Source organism: Gopherus evgoodei, chromosome 8 (assembly GCF_007399415.2).
Source record: "Gopherus evgoodei ecotype Sinaloan lineage chromosome 8, rGopEvg1_v1.p, whole genome shotgun sequence".
Taxonomy (NCBI): Eukaryota; Metazoa; Chordata; order Testudines; family Testudinidae; genus Gopherus; species Gopherus evgoodei.
The window spans coordinates 78,769,973-78,795,594 of NC_044329.1; the positions used below are offsets into that span (position 1 = coordinate 78,769,973).

A 25,622-nucleotide genomic window follows, 5' to 3' on the forward strand; every position below is an offset into this window, starting at 1 on the left:
TGGCCCTTTATGCTTTATCTACAGCATCACTGAGCCAACAAAATGCACACCTGGACATTGTATGATTAGGGGGATAATCTCCAACTGGACACTAATAAATAGGAGCAGATGCTTCTGCATGGATACATAATCTGGATCAGAGGCTACTTTATGTACAGGAGAAATAGGCAGCTGCCAAGGGCAGTAGATTTGGCGTAGCCACCCCTCTGTCAGGATGCAGGGGCAACTGGGGCAAATTTGAGTGGCACAGGGGACAGCACACTGACATTTTGCTTAGGGTGAAATATTGTCTTGAACAGTCTCTATATGGATCATCAGCGTACAGTATATCAACAGAAATATTACATCCATTTTAAAATCTTCAAATCATTTCTGCCAAAAAGTTTTAAATAGTTGAATAATTAGGCTATGCATATCAGGAGAGGGAGGAGTCGTCACCATCTCCCTCCTGTCATACTCTGCTGCCTCTATCATAGCCCCCAGTCATGTACAAAAGAGTGATGATTAGTGATCCATGCAGTCATAGATAAACTCTACCCTCCACATTAGGGTACAAAGGGTGCACATAGTGCATAGTTCCCTGCTGTTCAGGCTTCCTGTGCCAGGATACTGGCTTTCTCCCTGTTCGTTTGTGTAACAGGACAACACTTACCCAAATTATAGTTAGATCTCTCCACAGCCACAGTGGTGGGCTGATTTTGTCCCTCAAAGAGGCATACAAGGGACTACACAATATCAATTGACTACATATTATTGAATGTTTGCAACTAAAAGTCCTAATAAAGGTGTTCTCAAACTGGGGGTTGGGACCCCTAAGGGGGTCACAAGGTTATTACATGGGGGGGGTGGTCATGAGCTGTCAGCCTCTACCCCAAATGCATCCAGCATTTATAATGGTGTTAAATATATAAAAAAGTGTTTTTAATTTATAAGGGAAGTCGCACTCAAGAGGCTTGCTACGTGAAAGGGGTCACCAGTACAAAAGTTTGAGAACTACTGTCCTAATAGAACATCTGGAAGAAGTGAAATGGAACACGGAGTGTGGCTTTGAAGAGAGACAAAAAGATGACTGAACGCTCTTCAGTTTCCCCAGCGTTCCACTTGCCTCTGCTCCCATCCAAAACATTTTATTGTTTTTCCCTATTTTTGCAGCTTTCCCTTGTTATTTGCAGTTTGTCTCCTTTCCCCATTAGAATTTCCAGTGCTTTTACCTTTCCTTTTTAGTAAATTTTTTTATTACTATTAATTTATAACAAAACATGATTCTCATATGGAGAAAATTTAGTCACATATAGTCATAAATTTTAGTCTTTCACTAAAATATAAAGATTACTCACCTATAACCAGTTGTTTGAAATGGACTCTGTCTATTCACGCTCAGGGGATGTGCCGACTGCATGCAACTTAAGATAATGGAACTTAAGCAATGATTGTTGGAACACTCCTCTGCCCCCTTTCTTACTCCTGTCAATGTTTGCAAACATCCTGAGTGCAAAGTTATGAAAAGGGGCATAGAACTCCAACCATCCCAATTCCTTCTAGAAATTAGGACTCCAAGGAAGAGGGTAAGGAGGCGAGGGAATGTGAATACGCACAGCAAAGATCCAGTTACAGGGCTTGTCTACATCAGAAAGTTGCAGCGCTGGTGAGGGAGTTACAGCGCTGCAACTTAGGAGGTGTACACATCTGCAGGGCACCACCAGCGCTGCAACTCCCTGTTTGCAGCGCTGGCCGTACTCCCGTTTTGTCTCGGGTGTAGAGGATCCAGCGCTGGTGATCCAGCGCTGGTAATCAAATATAGACACTTACCAGCGCTTTTCTTGACCTCCGTGGAATAAGCAGGTATCCCAGCATACCTGAGGAAGCCTCTGGTAATCAAGCTGGTCTCCTTCCCCGGCTTGCTCTCGCGTTCCCCGAACCCCGAGCAAGCAGGTCTCCTTCCCTGAGGTTTGCAGGGTGGTTCGGGGAACGCGAGAGCAAACCGCGGCGAAGCTGGTCTCCTTTCCCGGTTTGCTCTCTCGTTCCCCGAACCCCGAGCAAGCAGGTCTCCTTCCCTGCGGTTTGCAGGGTGGTTCGGGGAACGCGAGAGCAAACCGCGGCGAAGCTGGTCTCCTTTCCCGGTTTGCTCTCTCGTTCCCCGAACCCCCGAGCAAGCAGGTCTCCTTCCCTGCGGTTTGCTGGGTGGTTCGGGGAACGCGAGAGCAAACCGCAGCGAAGCTGGTCTCCTTTCCCGGTTTGCTCTCGCGTTCCCCGAACCCCCCTTGAAGCCGCCCAACAGCGCTGCAGTGTGGCCACATCTAACACCACTTGCAGCACTGGTTGCTGTAAGTGTGGCCACTCTGCAGCGCTGGCCCTATACAGCTGTACTAATACAGCTGTAACAACCAGCGCTGCAAAATTGTAGATGTAGACATGGCCACAGGTAAGTAACCTTCATTTCTTCCTCTAATGAGTGACTTCTGCATATTTCCACTCATGGGATAGTTTAGCAAACAGTAATCTCATAAGGAAGGATATGAAGTCCTAATTAAACAGAGACTGCAGAACTGCCCTGCCAAATGTAGCATTTGTTTTGGATACCAAGTCTAGAGAATAATGTCTAGTGAAAGTATGAATAGAACCCAAGGTAGCTGCCTTACATATAGTAATAGCCATGTTTTACAAACTAATCAGGGACTGAGGAATTTAAAATGGAAAAGTTCATAAAATTAAACATCTCAAAATTACAGTAAATGTGGTGCATAAGTTGCAATATGGTGCACTTCATCACTCTCTTGTCCTTCAAATCACTGCAAAGCAATTTCCAGTACACTGAAGGCATTGGAATGTGAAGCGATGTTGACTTGTTCTTCATCAACATCACTTTCATTATATGATTTTTTTTAATCCCTGCTTTGAAAAATAGTTTGTGTCACTGGTTTTGTAAGACTGGCATTTGTAAAATTTAATCTGTAAGGTATTTCAAGGAGTGTGGCATGTTTTTTAAAAAATCCATAGATGCTGCTCTGGCTGTAGTGGAATGGGCTCTAATCCCTTGAGGGAGAGAGACTGGTGCTAAATTATAAACTTCATGGATATATAATTAAACCTGTTTAGAAATTATTTGGCCCTTTTTTCTGCCTAAATAAGGGAAGTAACATTAAGATTTTTTTAAAATGTACCAAAACTCTATCTAAAACCTACTAAAGTATTGGTCTGAAAGGCACTGAAGAGAAGGATTGGGTTGTTGCATGGAACATTTTCTGAATTGTCATCTGGACGGGATAGAATGGAACAGAGGGCGCTCAGCTGGAGTGTGACACTTTCTTTTTATAACCTAGCCCTCAGAACATTCACAAATGGTGAGGAGAGGGGCACATTAGATATTTTAATTACTAGTTCCACAGTCTAAACCACACCTGGCCAGCACATCTTATAAGTGGAAATATGTAGAGGCCACTCAAAGAGCTATTGAGTGAATAAATAGCAATTAAGCAAATAAAGACACCATTTCAGAGGGAATTGTAAGAAAGGGAGTTCACAATGCACCAGTCTAACACAAATAATTGTTGGGGTACTTTATTGGGGGGTGATAGTCCCCCCATAGCAGCAGAATTACATTGGGGAAGTAACTCTCTGGTTAATTTCTCTCTAGTCTTCAGTGACAGAACAGAAGAGCCACACCCAGAGGAAGTGAAAATAAAGAGATAACCTAAGGGAGGAGGAAAGGAAGTTACAAGACTAGAGGTGTAGAAGAACAGTTGTAACAGTCATGCAGATACAAGAGCCCTTTGCGTTTTGCTTACTGAACAAGCTAAAAACTCAGATGCTTTGAGATCTTACTACCAAAACAAAACCTTTGACTAAGAAAAGAAGATCACACACGCAGAGGTTTGGCTTAGATCTGAATTCCTCCAAAATTTGGGGACATTAAAGCTGGGAATTTAGTATGGGTCCACCCTTAATGTTAGAATATGTCAATATACATGGTTAACAAATAGATAAATTACAATTCAGTAAGAAATGTTTGAGTGAGTCTCTTGCAACTTTAGAGCTACATAAAATGATACTAACAGTTACACTTCTAAAAAGCATTCAGAATGACAATATTCTTGTTCTGTGTATATTTTACAAGAATCAATAATTCCATATTATCTAATACAGCTTGGAAAGGTGCACTCAATGTTCCAGTATCGTTAATAACCATTTTATATAGGCATATAAAGAAATGGCTTGTTTAGATCCCTACTAAAGTGAAATTATCATTTGGCACAAAGGTTTTTCCTACTTTCCAAACCAATAAAAATACAGTTGCTAATGTAACAAGCAGAATAATTAGATTTTCAAACAAGGCACAATAATGACAATATCTAAAATTAATGAGATAAATGAAATTATAATTTAACCTTGGCTATCAGGTTTGATTCTGACTTCATTAGGCAAGCCAAATGGCCAGATAAAAAATTTCAGCTCACACTTATTTAGCTGATTCAGCTATTAGACAAAAATGCTTCTGCTGTTTATGCACATTTATATTTAGCACACGTAAAGGGGCAAGCTAGGCTTTATACAACCTACGATGATGAAATTCCAGTGATGTGGTAATGCAACTCTAATTAAGGGCAGGTTAAGCTTTCCCTTTGAAATCCTGGTTTGAGAGGTCAAATGTTTCAAGTTCTATTGTTTTAAAAGAGACCTGTCTGAAACTTAGCACAGACATTATTAGCCTAGAGGCCTACTGGTTTGTTTAGAGAAAAAATGGTTTAAATCTGTTGAACTATTTTTCAGTTATTACACTGGCCAAGACAGTTCTAATAGATTTTAATTGTTATTCTGTAGGGAAACAAATGGCTTGATTTAAAAAAATGTAAAATGTAGTTATTTCCAAAAGTAAACTAAGTCCTTTTGTTACAGTGCATAAATCTTTCCAAACAGCCAAAACTGGAGCTGTAGAAACATGTACCTTGTGTATTTAGGCCTTGTTTATGTGGGCAAAATCTGTACCTGTATTTCAGGAGCTGCCAGCAATGGTGTAGTTGCACTGGTGGAGCAGGTTTTCCTGACACTGGTAAAAATGCCTAAGCTCTGTGTCTATGTAGCAATTTCACCTGCACAATTGCTGAAATACAAGTGCTGGTTTTACTAGTTGAGATGCACCCTTAATGATTTCTAAAATATGCACATTTGGGCCTTAAATCCTTAACAGCATTATATTATTTTCTGCTCTTCTGAAATACTTTCATTGCTAATAGCTTTGCTAATACATTTTTCACGCATGTACATTTTTAGCATGATTCATTGAGTGATTTAATATTTTAAAGCTTTGGAATCTCAACTCTGTAGATTCAGGATTACATAGGAGATTCAGACTTCATGCCCTTAAGTCCACCTAGTTCCCGGATTTGTTGTATATGATCCCTACACCTTTATTTTTTTTTAAACTTTAGAGACTGAGGGCATAGTGAAGACATTTGTAAGGGCTAAGTTGAGTGAGATTTTGGAAAGCCAAAAACCAAAAGACATAAATTAATGTATTAATTCATCATTTAAAATAAGACAACTTAAATACGCAATTCTGCTTCCACTGAAACACATGGGAGCTTGTCCATGGACTTCAAAAAGAGTTGGCTAAGGCCTTGAGTTTCCTTCCCCTAAAGAAGGATGAGCATACTCGTGGGAGTGAGACAAGCAAGATTCTGTTTAAAGTCTTCACTCAATATTATGCTCAACCTTTATTCTAAATGGCCTTATATTTGACAGTGTGAAGAAAGGCCTCTTTTGTCAGCAATCGTACATTTGCACTACACTAAAGATAAAACCTTCTCAACAAAAATTGAGAATGAAGCAATGACTCAGGAACGCTTTCAGGTAGAATTTAGATATAAAGAGTAAGGACTTTGATTTAAAAAATCCTAGTCACAAAGGACCACCCAAATTTATCCCTATAATTTTAGGAAACTTTTTAAAAAAAAAACCAACCCTTTATTTCCAAAACAAAGTTGCCATACAAATTATTTCAAAGCAATAATATTAAAACTAAAATTGGAAAAACAAGAGGGTTGGGGTTTACAATCAATATAAATATATTTAACTATGTACATCACTACTACATTAAAATTTCCTCTTTGAATGCTATGCTGTGTTGCAACAATTCCACTTATGGTTTATTGCTTGTCACACAGTGATAGTCTTTCTTCACAATCTTTGTCCCTGAAGTAGATATGTATGCTAGTTAAAGTAGTATTTGTAGTCAGAATCTTACTTTCAACTTCCTTGTTTAATTTTCCAGATCAAAATCCATTTGTATTGAGGGTGGTCTTGCAATAATCTCTCTTTAAAGTTTTTCTCTTAAATAAGCTCTCTTATGGAACTGATCAAAGATTAAAATAAACAAGTTACAGCATATTTGATGTCCACAGTCTCTTTCTCACATCCTGCAGCCTTGCCTAGAAACATCAATAGGTGTTGCTTTATAATAGTTTCTACCGCAATAAGAGACAACTTCTCTGGAAATTCATAAGTGTCAGCACTGAGATACATAATATAGTGCAAAAGACCCATAGACTAAAATATCTCAATATTTAATAAATATTTATATATAGTCAACAGGTATCCAACAGTTGCTCAGACTCTACACTGACTTATACAGTACTTTGATAAGAATACAAAAATGGCAAACTTGTAAATAACAAATTAAGCAGAATGATTTGTGAAGAAATACTCATATTTATAATCCTATTAAACCCATAAAGATTATACATTTTAAAGGAATAAATGTTATTAGCAACATTACCATAACTCTATCAAAATTCTAAGAATTTTTCTCCAGTTGTGCCATTTGTATTCTGCACTTCACTCAGCTTCAATAATGAAAGTGAACTAGTCTGTTTCATTTGGTTTATAAATCTGTTTCACTTTCCATAAGGAAGTGTTGGCTGCTAGGAGTCACTACTAGGAATAGTTATGTTGTGCAAGACTTTAGACGCAACAAAGTAAAGGCAAACAAAAACGTCAGCTCGAAGACTGTTGTATTCAAGTCCCCAGTATTGTAGGGGGAATGTTTTTTAAAAAAAATCTATTTATTGAAATGCTAATAAAATATATGAAATCATGAAATATTTCTACTGACACGGGAAATATCTGCTGTCATTTACACCAATATAAACTGGGAGTAGTTCCATTAAAGTTAGTGGAATTATTCTGGTGCAACTGAGCGCAGAACTTGGCCTATTATGTTGTCTGAAAGGTTTAAACAAAAAGTTAAATTCTGAGCTTTAGTTACTTGACAGTGTATCTTTAATTAAAAAAATCCCTGGGTGATATATGAAATGGTCTCACTAAAATGTGTGTGATCCACATCCTGGATACATTTGGGAACTCGCTGCCATAAATAAAAACAAATGTTAATGAACCACCCCTATATAAATAAACAGTCACAATTAAATTAAGAATTACTGTACCACAAACAAGATTCTTGATTCTCCTTTGAGTTTGTACCACATGATATTTGTACAGAAGCATTTTCAGACTGCCTCATTTCTTTGTTGATATACTTTAGCATTCCACTAAGTGTCTGGAAGTCATTACTGTCTGATGTCACATCTTCATCTACAATGTATGTGAGGGGATCGAATGAAGATTCATTCAAACTGTTTGGTGGAGTATGAAGAAAATCCTTTTGACTCTCTGGACACACTGAGGGCTTTAATGTAAGCATTTGTTTGAAGTCTTTTAACATCGTTTTTGATAGATCTAGAGAATCATCATCTTTGACACCTAGGTCACTAGCACTTATAGAACGACGCAGTTTTCTATGTTTGAAATATGACGTATGAGAATTTCTGGAAGAATCCTGTTCTTGAACATCGAAGAGCATATGATCTGATAATACAAGCGGGATTGGTAGCTTCTTGATGCCTTCTGTTCTTTCATGCCCAGAAATTCTTGTTTGTAATCTCGTTACTTCAGATTCCTACAATGCAATAAAACATATTTTGCATTTTTAAAAAATGCTAATGTCCATGTAAATATGTGGGACTCACCCCTGCGGTGCCTCCTGCTGGTTGTCTCAGGGAATTAGCTCTTTTCCAGCCTTGGCACCATCTGCAGGCCAGTGTCCCTCCCAGACCCCAGTGCCCTTTTATCTGTGGTGCTGCTCCCTGGCAATAGCCCCCACACTCTGCCTCTGGGTCTCCCCTCTCTGGGGAACCCCCAACCCTCTAATCCACACCTTGCCTCAATCTGGGCTACTGCCAGTCATCACTAAGCCCCTGCTCCCTGGGCGGACTGCAGTGTAAAAGCCACTCAGGATAGGCAGGGGAGTTCAGACCTGCTGCCTTTGCCTGCCTCCCATAGAATCATAGATTATTAGGGTTGGAAGGGACCTCAAGAGATCATCTAGTCCAACACACTGCTCAAAGCAAGACCAATCCCCAAATGGCCTCCTCAAGGATTGAACTCACAACCCTGGGTTTAGCAAGCCAATGCTCAAACCACTGAGCTCTCTCTCTCCCCCGCTCTATGGGCCTTGGACCAGGCCCTGAAGCCTGGGGAATTGCTAGCGTAGAGCTCCCCTGGCCTTTCCCTAGCCCTGCTTCACTCCCAATACCCTTTCTGCAGGCAACCAGGCCCTGCTCCCTCCAAGACTAGAGAGAGAGCCTCCTGGGCCTGTGGCTCACAGCCTTTTTATACAGGCCAGCTGTGGCCTGATTGGGGCCTGGCCCAGCTGCGGCCACTTCCCCAATCAGCCCAGCTTAGCAGCTCTCAGTCATAACCTTCTCCCAGGACTGACTTTCCCCTTTTCAGCTGGAGTGGGGGAGCCGCCCCACTACAGTCCATCAGAACTATCCTCTGTATTCTGTGCCACATGTAAATACATTTCCCACTATCTCCTTAATCACTGTGGAAACATCATAATCCTGCCTGTCACTCAATCCCATAACCTGGGCATCAACTTCCACTTGGAGCTCTCTCTAGGTCTTCATGTCCGGGCTATGTCTAAATCTTGCTTATTCTTTCTGCATAGCATCTACATGGCTAAAAAACAACAGTCATCCAGGTTCTCACCTCATGTCTCAATTACTGCAATATCTTTTTCTCTGGCATTGACAACTTCAGTCTTGCCCTGCTCATATCCATTTGGAATGCTGCTGCAAAGATAGTTTTCTCACTCCATCATTAACACCTCCTCTTTGCATCCCCTTCTCTATTACATTAAACACTTTCAAGGCCCTTCGGGGCCTATCCCCACCCTACCTATCATCTCTCACTAAAGAGATGTCAAATCTTGCCTCTGACTGGCAAATGATGCCAGCCTCCATCATCCACTAGTCACATTTTCAAACTAGCTCCTTCATGCTTTCTCCCATGCTGCCCGTCATGCTTGTAAGGAGCTTCCCTGCAAACACTGATGAAGCTACCTCATTAGCCTTCTTCTAATCCCTCCTTAAAACTCCCCATTGCCATGATGCCAACAAAAAAAATGAATGGTTAGGCCACTAATGTGCTGAGACCACTGCCATTCATGCTGACCAATACTGTCTCATTTCCTTGTACTCCTCCAGCCAACAATCTGTTTGTAGATAGATTGTAAGTTTTTCTGGGTCTTTTTATTCTGTGTTTGTACAGTGCATAGCACAATTGGTCCGGGTTATGACTTGCACTCTTGGGCACTACCATTATACAAACAATAAAATGATGTTTCTCCTGCAAAGTCTCTTAGTACCAACATCAGGGTCAATTTTTATTTGGTGCCAAACAGAAATCAGCAATATGATCAAAAGCATACAAAAGGGCAGAGTTATGATATTTCCAACATATACATGCCTGGAATATCATGTGGACGGCAATCTCACTGTAAGCATCTCTCATTAGAAAAGTGTGCTACCATTTTTCTGGCTTCAAAAATTCACTCTTTGAAAAAAATCAATTTCCAAAATGAAGGACATTAGAAAAAAAATGGAGAATGATTGCCATCTTAAATCTACAGAAGAAGACATTCACACCAAGATGGCCCATATAGGACATGCTATAAAACAGTGGAAAAAACCTGATACCTGGATTGGGGGAAGGGGAATTAACTGCCACCCACACTCAGCACTTCCATGAAGGAAGCCCTCAGCTAGAGTTGGAGTGTACAAGAGGAGACAGAAGTAATGTTTGCCATAAAAACAGAAATTTTATTAGAGTTGACAATCCTCAGTGACATCAATAGTTCATCAATAAAATTTCTCAGAGAAAAAGATGACTACCGGGACTGAGGAACTCCATAATCTATCTAGCACAATGTGAATACTTGTGGAGAGAAAAGTCTGAAAAACTCACACTGCATGTTTAAAGAGATATTATGGTCAGCACAAATCAGTATAAAAGATGAGTCTCTTACCATCAGTCACTGCAAAAATTATAATAAAGAAAATCAAAATCATAATTTTCCCAACTGCCTCAAACTTAAGATGCATATAGAAGTAGAATTTGAGAGGCAGTACCTCAAATGTCAACAGACTTGAACAAGGAAGTGAAACATGGCCCTTCTCCTTTCAAAATTGTAACTAGTGGAGTGGGCAGTGTTCTAGCAATAGGCATTAGCAGTAAAGTAACATCTTCTTTCTCAGGGTTTTACACTGCCATCCACCACTAGAGTATCTGAGTGCCTTCTAAATAAACTAGATTTAGCAACAGTTATGTCCTTAGTAGGGTTCATGGAGTCTCTGGCTTTCCTCCCTTACTGGGGAATGGGAACAATACTTGGGGTAGGTTTTCTATTTCTTTCCTGCGAAGAGGAAAAGCAGATGATTGATGTTGTGAATGTCATTCTGCTTATGGTGGAAAAGCTATATCAAAAGTAACTGTGGCATTATCTTTGAGAAATCATGGAGGATGGGTGAGGTTCCAGAGGACTGGAGAACGACAATCTTTAAAAAGGGGAACAAAAAGGACCTGTGGAATTATAGATCAGTCAGCTTAACTTTGACACATGGAAAGATACCAGAATAAATTATTAACCAATCAGTTTGTGAGTATCTAGAGGATAATGAGGTTAAGGAATAGCCAAGCATGGATTTGTCAAGACCAAATCATGCCAAACCACCCTAATTCCTTCTTTGACTGGGCTACTAGCTTAGTGGATAGGAGGCATGCAGATAATATACTATATTTTTATTTTAGTAATGCTTTTGACACAATCCATAAGACATTTTCATCTACAAACTAGGGAAACATGTTAGACAAAATTACTAGGTGGGTGCACAACTAGTTGAAAGACTATACTCAAAGAGTAGTTATCAATGATTTGCTGACAAGCTGGGGGGGGGGGGGGCGCGGAGGGGTCCTATCTAATAGGATCCTGCATGAGTCAGTCCTGGGTCCAGTACTATTCAATATTTTCTTTAATGATTTGGACAACTGAGTGGACAGCAGGCTTATAAAATTTGTGGATGACATGAAATTGGGAGGGGTTGTTAGGACTTTTGATGACAGGATTAGAATTCAAAACAACTTTAAACAAATTGATTTCAACCAATTCTCCAACAAGATGAAATCCAATAAAGAAAAATGCAAAAGTACTATGCTTATGAGGGAAAAAAAATAAATGCACAACTACAAAATGAGGAATAACTGGCTAGGCAGTAGTACTGCTGAAAGGATCTGGGGGGGTTATACTGGATCACCAGATTGAATATGAGTCAACAATGTGATGCATTTGCAAAAAAGGCTAACATTCTGGGGTATATTAACTGAAGTGTTAACTGGAAAGGCCTCAGCTGAAGTATTGTATCATATTGGGCAACACACTTTAGGAAAGATGGGGAAACAGTCCAGGGAAGAACAACAGAAATGATAAAAGATTTAGAAAACTTGACCTAAGAGGAAAGGTTAAAAAAGTTTAGTCTTGAGAAAAGACGACTGAATGGGACCCGATAACAGTCTTCAAATATGTTAACGGCTATTATAAAGAGGATGGTGATCAATCATTCTCCTTATCTACTGAAAGTAGGACAAAAGGAAATGAATGGGCTTAATCTGCAGAAATGGAGCTTTATATTAGATATTAGGAAAAATGTTCTAACTATAAGGGTAGTTAAGCTCTGGAAAAGAAGTCCAAGGGCTGTTGTGGAATTCCTGCCAAAAAAGGTTAAGAACAGGTTGAACCAACACCTGTCATGAATGGTCTTGATGTAGTAGGTCCTGCCTCAGCACAGGGGGCCATACTTGGGGATCTCTCAAGATCCCTTCCAGCCCTACATTTCTATGATTTTCTAAAGGTAATCAGATTAATCTAACCTCCTCTGAAAGTTCATTCTACAGCTGGATCCTTTCAATTGAGAATGGTTTGTCTTGATTCTTATGCACTTTATTCCGGGCTTTGTTATCTGCATTGTCCCAGAGGAGCAGAACTGTCTACCTGTAAATTAGAATATCTACTGAAGAAACTTTTATCTAACATAGCACACTAGAAAAAGGAAAACCTGTTAAAAAAGTGTTACACATCACCATACAGAGCTACTCCTGCTAGTTATACACTAGCAGGATCGGCGGTTAGTAATTAATCTATTGGGGATTGATTTATCGCATCTCAACTAGATGCAATAAATTGATCCGCAAATTGACACCCGTACTCCACCTCGGCAGGAGGAGTAAGTGGCGTCAACGGGGGAGCCACGGCAGTCGACTCACCACCGTGAGGACGGCCAGGTAAGTCGAACTAAGATACTTCGACTTCAGCTACGCGAATAGCGTAGCTGAAGTTACGTATCTTAGATCGATTCCCCCCACCCCTCCCCAGTGTAGGCCAGCCCTGAGTGGTAACACTGGAATTTTGACACTCTGACACCTGTTGTATTTTAAGCTTTTCCCTTTAAAAGAGCGGCGCCATCTAGCTATTTACATCCTGCACCTATATCCGTTCCCTGGTCTACATTACAAGCTTAGGTCAAATTTAGCAGCGTTAGATTGATTTGACCCTGCACCAGTCCATACAACGAAGCCATTTTTGTCGACTTAAAGGGCTCTTAAAATCGATTTCTGTTCTCCTCCCCAACGAGTGATTAGCGCTGAAATCAACCTTGCTGGGTCTAATTTGGGGTAGTGTGGACGCAATTTCATGGTATTGGTCTCCGGGAGCTATTCCAGAGTGCTCCATTGTTACTGCTCTGGACAGCACTCTCAACTCAGATGCACTGGCCAAGTAGACAGGAAAAGCCCTGCAAACTTTTGAATTTCACTTTCTGTTTGGCCAGCGTGGGGAGCTCAGAGATGACCATGCAGATCTCATCAGCAGAGGTGACCATGGAGTCCCAGAATTGCAAAAGAGCTCCAGCATAGACCAAATGGAAGGTACTGGATCTGATCGCTGTATGAGGAGAGGAATCCATGCTATCAGAACTCCGTTCCAAAAGATAAAATGTCCAAATATTTGAAAAAAATCTCCAAGGGTATGAAGGACAGAGGCTGTAACAGGGACCAGTCCCACATATTATGAAGGTTAAAGAAGCGAAAAGACTGTGGCTTACCATGTCTGCCTGCAAGCCGAATTCTGTTGCCCGCCAGCCCTGCGTGTGTGATCTCTCACACCAAACCAGCAGGCCCTCAATGTAAGAGGCAAAATGTGAAGTTGTAAAGAAAGCACATGTGCTATCAAGATCAACAGCTTGGTTCACCATGAAAGAGAGTCTACCCCTTGTTCTCTAAAATGTGTCTTTTTAAATACTACTCTCCCATTTTTTCCCTCCTGCAGCTGCAAATGTTTCAATGCTCCCTCTTTCATCTCTGTCCCAGAGGCTAGCGAAGATTAGAAGGCGAAGAAAACGCACTCACAATGAAATGTTCTCTCAGCTCATGCAGTCCTCCCACACTGAAAGAGCTCAGCAGAATGCGTGGAAGCAGACAACGTCAGAGTGTAGGAAAGCACAAAATGAAAGCGAGGACAGGAGGGACGCAAGAGAGGACAGGTGGCGGGAGCAAAAGGAGAGGCAGGGGGATCAAGAGGATAAGTGGCATCAGCATGATGAGAGGAGGCAGGAAGCAATACTGAGGCTACTGAAGGATCAAACTGATATGCTCCGGTGTACGGCTGAGGTGCAGGAAAGGCAGCAGGAACACAGACCGCCACTGCAGCCCCTGTGTAACCAACCGCCCTCCTCCTCAAGTTCCATAGCCTCCTCACTCAGATGCTCAAGAATGCAGTGGGGGAGCCTCCGGGCACCCAACCACTCCACCCCAGAGGACTTCCCAAGCAACAGAAAGCTGGCATTCAGTAAGTTTTGAAATGCAGTGTGGCCTTGTCCTTCCCTCCTCCACCACCCTACCCAGTACTTCCCTCCTCCCCAACCCCTCCCGGGCTACCTTGGCAGTTATTCCCCCATTTGTGTAACGAATTAATAAAGAATGCATGAATTTGAAACAACAATGACTTTATTGCCTCTGCAAGCAGTGATCAAAGGAGGGAGGAGAGGCAGTTGGCTTACAGGGAAGTAGAGTGAACCAAGGGGGTGGGTCTTCATCCAGGAGAAACAAACAGAACTTTCACATCATAGCCTGGTTAGTCATGAAACTGGTTTTCAAAGCTTCTCTGATGCACAGCACGCCCTACTGTGCTCTTCCAACTGCCCTGGTGTCCGGTTGCGTGTAATCAGAGGCCAGGTGATTTGCCTCAACCTCCCACCCCGCCATAAACATCTCTTCCTTACTCTCACAGACATTGTGGAGCACACAGCAAGCAGTAATAATGATGGAAATATTGGTTTCGCTGAGGTCTAACTGAGTCAGTAAACTGCGCCAGCACACTTTTAATTGTCCATATGCACATTCTACCACCATTCTGCACTTACTCAGCCTATAGTTGAACAGCTCCCGACTACTGTCCAGGGTGCCTGTGTATGGTTTCATGAGCACAACAGTGCCAGCGAGCTTTCAAACATCCAAAGGCACATTCTACCTCCATTCTGCACTTGCTCAGCCTATAGTTGAACTGTTCCTTACTACTGACCAGGCTTCATGAACCATGGGAACAAGGGGTAGGCTGGGGTAAGTGCGACCACGTGGTGCTGCCAGCTGGGAGAGCAGGCCTGAGGCAGAAGCCTCCAGCTCGCATGATATTCCAGGCAGGACTGAATCTCCATGAGATGAAACTTAAAGAAGAGAATGACCTGGAGTCATTTCCATTTATGTCCAGGCACCCCTGGCTGACCTCACCGAGGTCTGCCAGGAGCACCCAGGAGATGACAACGATGGCTAGCAGTCGTACTGCACCGTCTACTGCCATGAAGGCAAAGAGCTGCTTCTGTGTAGCAATGCAGTACCGCGTCTGCCAGCAGCACCCAGGAGACGTACGGTGACGGTGAGCTGAGCGGGCTCCATGCTTGCCGTGGTATGTAATCTGCATGAGTAACCCAGGAAAAAAGGTGAGAAACGATTGTTTGCTGTTGCTTTCCCGGAAGGACGGGGGCCTGACGACATGTATCCAAAGCCACCCGTGACAATGTTTTTGCCCATCAGGCATTGGGAGCTCAACCCAGAATTCCAATGGGCGGCAGAGACTGCGGGAACTGTAGTATAGCTACCCAGAATGCAACACTTCGAACGCTGACGCTAGCCTCGGTACTGTGAATGTACTCCACCGACTTAATGCGCTTAGTGGGGACACAATTGACTGTATAAAATCGATTTCTAAAAAATCGACCTAATTTCGTAGTGTAGACATACCCTGTAAGGCATAGCTGAATTATCTTTTTATAGCTAATTAAAAGAAATGGGAGGGCTTGACTGGGCATCTAGTCCACACTGGCCCATAAGGGGTTAATAGAACCCTTGGGAGGCTGCATAGGAGTCAGTCAATCAGAGAGGGGCTGCGAGGAGCAGCCAGTCAGGGCCAGGCTGGCCCATGTAAGAAGGACTGCAGAAAAGAACAGCTTCAGTAACTCCCTGGAGCTCAAGGAGTGAGGACTGGCTGCCTTGCAGGAGAAAGAAAGCTAGTATCTTAGACAGAGCAGTGCTGGGCGGGCCAGGGGAGTGAGAGTGAGTTCCCAGCTGACTGCTGGCATGCTGAGGCCCTGACACAGGGCAGATAAGGTGCTGGGACTATGGGGAGGTGACCCAGAGAAATAGGCAGAGGTTGGAGGGGATGCAGCACGTGGCTCTCATCTACAGGGTCCCTGAGCCAGAACCTGGAGTAGTGGAAGGGCCCAGGTCCTCCCTGTCCCCACTCACCACTCAGTACGTGGCTGCACAACAGACTGCCATTCCCCCAGAAGGGGGCAGAACCTAGTGTGGCACAGCCCTCTGGCTGTGTCATGAAGAGGATGCTGCGTTCCTGGGAGTCATGTCGGTCCCCGCAGCAGAAGTGATGGTGGCAAGATGCCACCAGAAGAGGGCACAGAGCTAATTCCCAAGACAGCCAACAGGAGGCACCGCAATGGTGGGTCACACCCTATCACAGGGTTACATGGACTATTATTATTACAGTATATATTCACAATACTGTATTTCCTTAAGGATTTTTACACTTGTAAAACACAAAACTGGCCTTTTATAAAGACATTTTTGCATAAAACAAAATGGCTGTTTAATATATGTAGATGTACATTAATTCATTGTGGACTGAACTGCTTTGACACAATCCACTCATACAGCATGTGTAATCCACATGCTGCTCTCAAATCCAGTTCTTCCACATGGCAGAGTAAAACTCTAGGCCTATATGATAACTCTTTTAGGTACTTCTAATTCCTTGTAAAACCAAACATGAGGCAAAAGAGGATAATTAATTTGTTGGCATAAGGAAGCCTTTGTTTTTGCCCACAGACGCCTTAAAATGTCTCACGTACAACACATTGCTTTGTTAACTCACCTTCACAAGCAGTGCTTCATTTGCAGCTTGAACCATTTCATTTCTAGCCTGAAGTTGTTGCTGAAGATTATTGACAGTGTCCTGAGCCTCTTCTAACTCCTGCTTCAGCTGCTGCAATTGTCCACTTAGATGATGAGAGCCAGATTTCTGACTGTCTGTGGACGTCTGCCACCTTTCCTGATTTGTCTGATGTGCAAGCTTCTAGAAGTTTTAAGAAATAAAGTGAAAACATTATACAGATTTTGTTTTATGCCAACTTTAATACCATTCTTTCTTATTTCACATAATATATGTATAGACTGGAAGGGGTCCAAGTAACAATTTCAAAACTCATCACCATTAACACATCAGGGTGTTTGACATACCTTCAGGATTTGACTAAGAAAAAATGGTTACTAACCTTCATTAACTGTTGTTCTTCGAAATGTGTTGCACATGTTCATTCCACTCCAGGTATGTGCATGCCCCAAACAGTTGCCAGAAATTTTTTCCCCACAGTGGTACTGGTCAGGGCAGCTTGAGCGCTTTCTGCTCCTGTGTGCTGTTAGTGCCAGCATAAAAGTGCCCAGCTGACCCTCCTCGGTTCCTTCTTTCTGGAAAACTCCACTGTAGAGGGCAGGTCATGGAATGCGCATGTGCAACACACCTTGAAAAACAAGAGTTATGGAAGGTTAGTAACATTTTTTTTCCTTTCGAGTGATGGCACATGCATTTCACGCTAGGTGTCTCCCAAGCAGTTGAATAGGTGGAGGAATCAGAGTTCTCTCTCTCACACACACACACACCCACCCACCCACCAGCTTGGCCAAATTTGGCATCATCTCTGGAAGCTGAGTGATGGCGTTCTGGGAGGAGAATGTGTGCACACCAATAACCAGGTCACTGCTTTACAAAATGTCCTGAATAGGGATCTGTACTATGAATGCTACGGAGGATACTTGCGACCTTGTGGAATGAGCAGTCAGGACAGCTGTTGGCAAAACATCTGCCTGATCATAACAAGTGCAAATAAATTAAATAATCCAGGATGAAATTCTCCATGAAGAGATTGGGATGCCTTTCATCCTGTCAGCCACAGCTATGAACAGTTGGGTAGACTTTCGCAATGGTGTAGTTCTTTTTATGTAGAATGCTAAGGCTTGTCTAATGTCAAGCTTTGGGTAGAATCAGGCAGACAGACTGCCAGATTGCTATGAAATTGCAAAAACACTTTTGGGGAGCAACTGGGGTGAGGACATAAATACATCTTATCTTTAAAGAAGACTGTGTACAGAAGCTCCAATGTGAGGGCATAGAGTTCTGAGACCCTTCTGGCTGAAGTGCTGGCCACTAAGAAAACCACATTCCAAGAGAGGTATAATAAGGAGCATGTTGCCAAAGGTTCAAATGGCAGTCCCATAAGCTTTGATGAGACCAAGTTCAGGTCTCAGTGAAGAACGGGCCCTCTTACTCTCAAGTAAAACCTTTTTAGGTCTTTGAGGAATCAGACAGACATGTCATTTGGGAGGGCGGGGGAGGGGGTGGTAAAAACAAAAAAAAACCCGAACCTGTTATCCACTCGCAGGTGGAAAGCTGATATTGCTCCAAGGTGAACCTTGATAAAGGAGATTGCTAAGCCTTGCTGTTTCAGGTGCAGTAGATACTCAAGTATGTCTTGTATGGGCAAACGCGTGGGTGAGACTCTATGTTGTCACGCCCAAACAGAGAATCGTTTCCGCTTCGAGAGGTAAGCAGCTCTGTTGGAGGGATTTACACTACCTAGTAGGACCTGACAAACTTGCTCTGAGCAATCCTGCTCTCTGGGATTTAGCCATGAAGTTTTCAAGCCATTAGATGAAGAAACTTCAGGTTCGGGTGGAGCAGCTGACCACCGTCCTGGGAAATCAGGTCCAGGTGCAACAGAAGTGAAATTGAAGTTGCCATTCAGAGATCTACAATTGTGGAGAACCAGTGTTGGCACACCCATGCTAGGGCTATTTGAATAACCTGGTCTCGCTTGATCTTTAGCAGCGCTCTGTGCACCAGCAGAAAAGGTGGGAACGAATAACAGTGATGTTCCATCTATGGTAGTAGAAAGGCATCCATGATAGAACCTGGACTGTGTTCCTATAAGGAGCACAATTGGGGATAACTCCTGTTGTACCTGTTCGCAAATAGACCTATCTTAGTCCCCCACTGCTGGAAAATGTCTCTTGCCATATCTGGGCACAGAGACCACATGTAGTGACTGAAAAAGACCCACTGAGATGAGGTGCCAACTCATTTTGCATTCCCGGAAGGTAAGAGGCTTCGAGGTTGATTGAGTGGGCTATGTAAAAGTCCCATAGCTGCACTGCTTCATGACAAATGAGGGAAGAACGAGCTCCTCCTGACCAGTTGAAGTAAAACATGGCTGCAGTGTTCTCTGTGAGAACAGCCAAGTTTCTGCCCAAGTTTCTGGGAGAAAGATCCTGGTCTGAGTAAAGTTAAACAATGCCCCAATTAACTCTATCTGCATCGGAGTGAAGGTAGATTTTTCTGCATTTATCAGAAACCATACGGTCTTGAACGTTCATAGAATCATAGAAGATTAGAGTTGGAAGAGACCTCAGGAAGTCATCTAGTCCAACCCCAACTAAATCATCCCAGCCAGGGCTTTGTCAAGCTGGGCCTTAAAAACCTGTAAGGATGTAGATTCCACCACCTCCCTAGGTAACCCATTCCAGTGCTTCACCACCCTCCTAGTGAAATAGTTTTTCCCAATATCCAACCGAGACTCTCCCACTGCAATTTGAAACCATTGCTCCTTGCTCTGTCATCTGCCACCACTGAGAACAGACTAGCTCCATCCTCTTTGGAACCCCCCTTCAGGTTGTTGAAGGCTACCATCAAATTCCTCCTCACTCTTCTTTTCTGCTGACTAAATAATCCCAGTTCTCTCAGTCTCTCCTCATAAGTCATGTGCCCCTGCCCCCTAATCATTTTGTAGCCCTCAGCTGGACTCTCTCCAATTTGTCCACATCCTTTCTGTAGTGGGGGGCCCAAAACTGGATGCAATACTCCAGATGTGGCCTCACCAGTGCCGAATAGAGAGGAATAATCACTTCCCTCAATCTGCTAGCAATACTCCTAATGCAGCCCAACATGCTGTTAGCCTTTTTGGCAACAAGGGCACATTGGTAACTCCTATCCAACTCCTCATCCATTGTAATCCCCAGGTCCTTTTCTGCAGAACTGCCGCTTAGTCAGTCAGTCCCCAGCCTGCAGCGGAGCATGGGGTTCTTCTGTCTTAAGTGCAGGACTCTGCACTTATCCTCGTTACACCTCATCAGATTTCTTTTGGCCCAATCCTCCAATTTGTCTAGGTCACTCTGGATCCTATCCCTACTCTCCAGCGTATCTAACTTTCCCCTCAGCTTAGTGTCATCCACGAACTTGCTGAGCGTGCAATCCATCCCATCATCCAGATCATTAATGAACAAAATTGGTTCCAGGACCAACCCCTGGGGCACTCCACTTGATACTGGCTGCCAACTAGACCAAGCCATCGATCACTACCCGTTGAGCCAGACGATCTAGACAGCTTTCTATCCACCTTATAGTCCATTCACCCAATCCATATTTTTTGTTAAATTGCTGACAAGAATACTGTGAGAAACCATAGCAAAAGCTTTGCTAAAGTCAAGGTATATCACGTCCAACACCTTTCCCATATCCACAGAGCTAGTTATCTCATCCTAGAAGGCAATCAGGTTGGTCAGGCATGACTTGCCCTTGGTGAATCCATGCTGACTGTTCCTGATCATTTTCCTCTCCTCCAAGTGATTCAAACTGAATTCCTTGAGGACCTGCTCCATGGTTTTTCCTGGACTGAAATTGACTGAATGAGTTGAACGTTGGACACTACCTGAGCCTTGGACTGGCCCTTAACTAGTCAATCATTTAGATAAGGGTAGACCTGCACCCCTAACTTCCTGAGGAAAGCTGAGACTACCGCCATGCATTTTGTGAACACCTGCTGAGCCGCAGACAGACCGAATGGGAGAACTGTGAATTAGTAGTGTGAGTGGTTTGCTACGAATCTAGGGAACATTCTGTCCTTGGTATATCAATATATGAAAATAGGCATCTCCTAAGGGTGGCGTACAAATCACTGGGATTCAGGGAGAGATAATGGATACCAGGGTGACCATGCAGAACTTTTATTTTCTTGAGATAGTTGTTGACCTGCTGCAGGTCTAAAATGGGTTTGAGACCGCCCTTGGCTTTTGGGATTAGGAAATAAGGGGAATTTATTTAATTTTAATTTAAGGGAAATTTTATCACTTTTAAATTCTACAGAACCTCGGTCACCCAAAGGGGAGATTGAACCTCTCAAACCAGAAGCTCTTCGTGAGAGGGGTCCCTGAAAATATAGGGAGGGAGAGTGGGAAGCAAGGGTAGAAATAAACTGGAGGGCGCATCACAGTCCCATAGTGCTCAACATGCAATATGGGACCAAGCACTGAGAAAGTGGAAAAGGCTATTTGCAAATAAAGGCGAAATAGGGTCTGGCATCATGGGAACTGGTATGGTGTCCTCGAGCATTCCATCAAAAAGCCTGCTTAGAACCCCTTGGGCAACTGGGTGGGGCAGGCACTGACACTGAGGTAGAAGGGGGTGGTGGCCTATACCTAAAATTTCTGCTTCTCTCCCTCTGCAGATCATGACAGACAGCCAAAGCTGTCATACCAGATGGCTGTTGAGGTCTGCAGGGCTTCCTTGAAGGAGCAGGTGTGTATAATCCAAGGGATTTAAGGGTCGCCCTGGAGTCTTTCAGACCATGCAGTTTTGCATCAGTGTATTCTGAAAAGAGTGAAGCTCCTTCGAAAGATAGGTCCTGTTGGAGTCCTGAGGACTGTAGCCACAAACTCCTGCACATGATCACTGCCAAAGCCATGGACCTGGCTGCTGAGTCAGCCGCATCCAAAGAAGCTTGCAACAAAGTCCTCATCACTGATTTTTTTCCCTTGTCCACCAGTGAGAACTCTTGCATAGTCTCTTGTGCAAGCAAATTCTTGAACTTCTGCAAGTAAAATCATACCTGCCCAGCAGCGCCTGCTTGTTTGCAGTTCTGAGTTGTAACCCCTAGTAGAATAAACTTTCCTACTGAACAAGTTTAATTTCTTTGAATTTTTTGATTTTTGGGGTTGCACCCTGATGACCCTGCCTTTCTCTCTCATTGGCAGCAGCTACTATCAGGGATCCTGGGCGGGGGATGGGTGTACAGAAACAAAGTATTTTTGTTCAGCCCTTTTTGACATGGGGGGAAGGGACATGGGGTCTGCCACCAGCTCTTAACAGGTTTCATAATGGCTTCATTGAGAGGCAGAGCTACTCTTGAGGGGGCCGTAGTGACTTAAATGTCAACCAGGCTATGGGAGGACTTTCTCTACCTCCACCTGTACACTCAGATTTAAGGCCACCCTCTTCAATAACTCTTGGTGAGCCTTATCGTCATCCATGGGAGGCAACACACCTTCTCCTGCGACTGCTTCATCAGGGGTGGAGGCCAGCACCAGCTGTGGAAGCTCTTCTTCTCTTTCTTCCTCAGCAGGATCTGGTTGATGCTATATTTTATTCATCTTGCAACAGTGGAATTAATTTTTTTTTTAAATCGAGACATTTATGATGAAAGGACATAGAGGATGATTTCCTGAATTGTTTTTTCCACTTCAAGTATATCTTCATTGCTTTCCTCATATCAATTTTGTGCCATGTTTTCTCCTTCTGGTGCTGGGGTTTGGGCAAAAGGGATGGCAGTGTGATTTCCTGTGTGGTATGAAAACCTGTATTGCCTCCAGATAAGAATGATTTGTGAGTATGAGACACAATCTTGTCCTTATGGAATATGTAGCAGCGTTTATATCTTAGTAAGACAGATTTATGTAAAGAGAAAACAGCCTTCCCTGACAATAAGGAGTGATGAGCATTATCTTTGATTTTTGTACCATGCTTCCCAGAAGAGAGAACAGGAGGAAAGGGAGAGAGGTATAGTTAGTCTGGACTGAGTGGACGAAAACACCCATGTAGCACAATACAGTAAAAATGCTAGGGTCAGTTCAGTTTTATCTTTTACCTCCTGCTCATAAGCCTCCTTTAATAAGTCTACTTCTGATGAAAGCTTTTTTATCTCAGCTTGCATTTTTGCTTGTAACTGAGCTTCACGTGCTTGGGCAGCGCCCAGTTCTTCTGCCAAACGGTTTGCACGAGCGTCCTGTAAGATAGTATATAATAAATAATGTTAATGGCACTTTGCACTTATATGGCACCTTACATCCAAACATACGAATTAAGACTGAACGTTATTTTCCTGTTTTATGCCGTGAAAAGTTTAAACATTTACCTTATTTGTCCACATCGAGTCAGTAGCAGAGCAAGAAACAAAACCAGGAGCCAGAAAGCCACAACCAATTTCTTTTTAGCTACCGGTAGTTTCTAAAGCAAATCCAAGCCAATTGAATAGTACCAGAATATATTTATATTCATTTGACTCGGATTTATTTGTAATAAAAGTGGTCACATTATGTGTCACCATGGCCAATACCCCTAAATGATTATTAAATCATTAGAAACTAGGTTTTATTTATTATTCAAATCAGTTTATTTACTAATTAACTTTTTTAAAAAATTCCTGTGTTACTGTTCATCCAAAGCAGTGCTAAATAGATTTCAGGTAAAACAGGGTGGCTGTGCAACTAGTTATTGCCAGAGACTAATGACTGGCACAGGAGTAAATTAAATGTCAAGTTTGTTGCAAACTTGTTTCGTCATGACCTGTAAGGTTCACTCTCTCTTGGTATTTCTTCGGCCACTATCACTGTAATGCCTGAGCATCTCTCAAACACTGATATATTTATCTTCACAACATCCTTATGAGGTAGGTAAACATTACACTCATTTTACAAATGGGGTAGAGAGATGAAGTTCACAGGCAACAGTCATGAACAGAATCCAGATCTCCTGAATCTCAGCACATCTCAAGCACAAGAGCTCCTTCGCCTCTTTAATTGCTGTGTCTTGCTTTGCAGTAAAGTTACAAAACACTTCTATTGTATACCCAATGCTCAGTTATGACTTTTTAGAATAATCCCTTCCTGAATTGTCCTCTGTATGGGGCAGAGGCTAAAAGTTAAAACTCAGCCTCATGCACATACAGTAGGTTTTCTTATAGTTTTATTGCAAAGCAAGACACAGTGATTAAGAAGCAGAAGGTTGCTAAAGTGAAGCACAATCCCTCTGGAGCATGGTGGAAGTGAGGCAGGGGAATACACATGGTGCATGACTACCTCTTAGGAGGATACAGCATGCACGTCCCTCCTCCTCACCCACCTTGAGGTGGCTAATACCCTTGGAGCACTAACGGGGACCAATACCGTGTTCAAGAGAGTTCAGGAACTGCATCTGACTTCGATTTCTGCGCAGGGAGAATTAAAAAAAAGGAGGAAGATGGATCAAAGGCTCTACTGCAAGAGTCAGCCTCAATCTACTTCCCAGTATCTAGTTTCCATATGTAAAGATTTCAATTACTTCCTTTTTGTTCTATGTACAAAAGGGACCTAGATTTTACCAAAAAAATCTCCAGTCATCGGTATTTTTAAATTAGAGCATTTGGGGTTCACAGACACCCATATTTGAAATCTTATTGAAAGTATGTTTTTTGGAATTGAAACACAACTAAACAATCTGTCTTTTTTCTTAATTTTATAATAAAACTTATCACAATACTTCCTTGTCAATCCAAAACTAAATATGTGCATCTGTGCTGACAACTTTATACACCAAATAAACTGTATAGTCCACTCTCTAAAATCAACATTTGTCAATGGTAATTCCACTGCCACTTAAACCAAAGCTATTTTGAGTACATTATACGTTTGGTCACCTTTTCTTGAGACAGACAGTTCATTTCTTCCAGTTCTTGCAAGAGTCTGTCCGTTTCTCTTTGAGCTTGAACCAACAGCCGGCGAGTCTCCAAAAGCTCCAAATGGATGTGCTGCATCTGTTCTCGTTCTAGCCTCAACTGCTGACCTAAATCTAATGCTTCCTTGTACTGGTCTGCAATGCACTTCTCCTGATCTTTCACTGTCTGTAATAGGTAAATAATTTAAATTCTTAAAAAAAACAGATATTGAATTATTTGTATTCCTCCACCTCCTCTTTTTTTTTTTAATTAAAAAAAAAAAAATCAATGCAGCAACACTTTTTGACTCTATTGATTCTCGGAGATTACAAAAGAAGATAGACCACAGGTCTGATCTGCTATGGCAAGTCCTATCTATTCCAGTACTGACTCTCCGATAACGGCCAGTACCAGATCTTCAGAGGAAGGTACAAGAAACCCTACAGTGAACATTTATGAAGTAACTTGCCCATAATAGAAGCTTCTTTCTCACTCGCACCAGTTAGTGCTTGTTTTATACCCTGAAGCATAAAAGTTTATATCCTTTGTAAAATAAATTAGATAGGATACAACATTTGTGTTCTCATTCTCCATATAAACGTCTATTTTTTTCTGAATCCCATATAGCTCTTGGTCTCATTGATATCTTGCGTCAATGAGTTCCACGAGCTAGTTATGCAGCATGTAAAAAGTAATTACATTTTTTTTTTTTTAACATTTTGCATTTTAATGAAACCCATTTCCCTAGCTACGTCTGAAGGTTACTAGAGCCTAAAACAAGCAGCAAGATTGGCTTAAAACTCCCACATAATGCAAAGTTAGAGTACGTGCTTTGGAATCCTGGTTTAATTTATGAGATTCATGATTCTGCAGACA

General features: G+C 42.4%; 1 protein-coding gene across 1 annotated transcript in view; it reads right to left on the bottom strand.

Annotated features, from left to right (window-relative positions):
- Positions 1-4,088: 4,088 nt before the first annotated feature.
- The window catches only part of CCDC18 (coiled-coil domain containing 18), a 66,067-nt gene continuing 44,533 nt past the window's right edge, over positions 4,089-25,622 (bottom strand). Inside the window, exons 25-29 of the mRNA XM_030571875.1 lie at positions 24,729-24,932; positions 22,923-23,060; positions 16,826-17,026; positions 7,440-7,951; positions 4,089-6,189 (exon numbers count right to left, since the gene is read on the bottom strand). Coding sequence (XP_030427735.1) covers positions 6,144-6,189; positions 7,440-7,951; positions 16,826-17,026; positions 22,923-23,060; positions 24,729-24,932 — 1,101 coding nt within the window. The 3' untranslated portion in view covers positions 4,089-6,143. The remainder of the gene's footprint in view (positions 6,190-7,439; positions 7,952-16,825; positions 17,027-22,922; positions 23,061-24,728; positions 24,933-25,622) is intronic.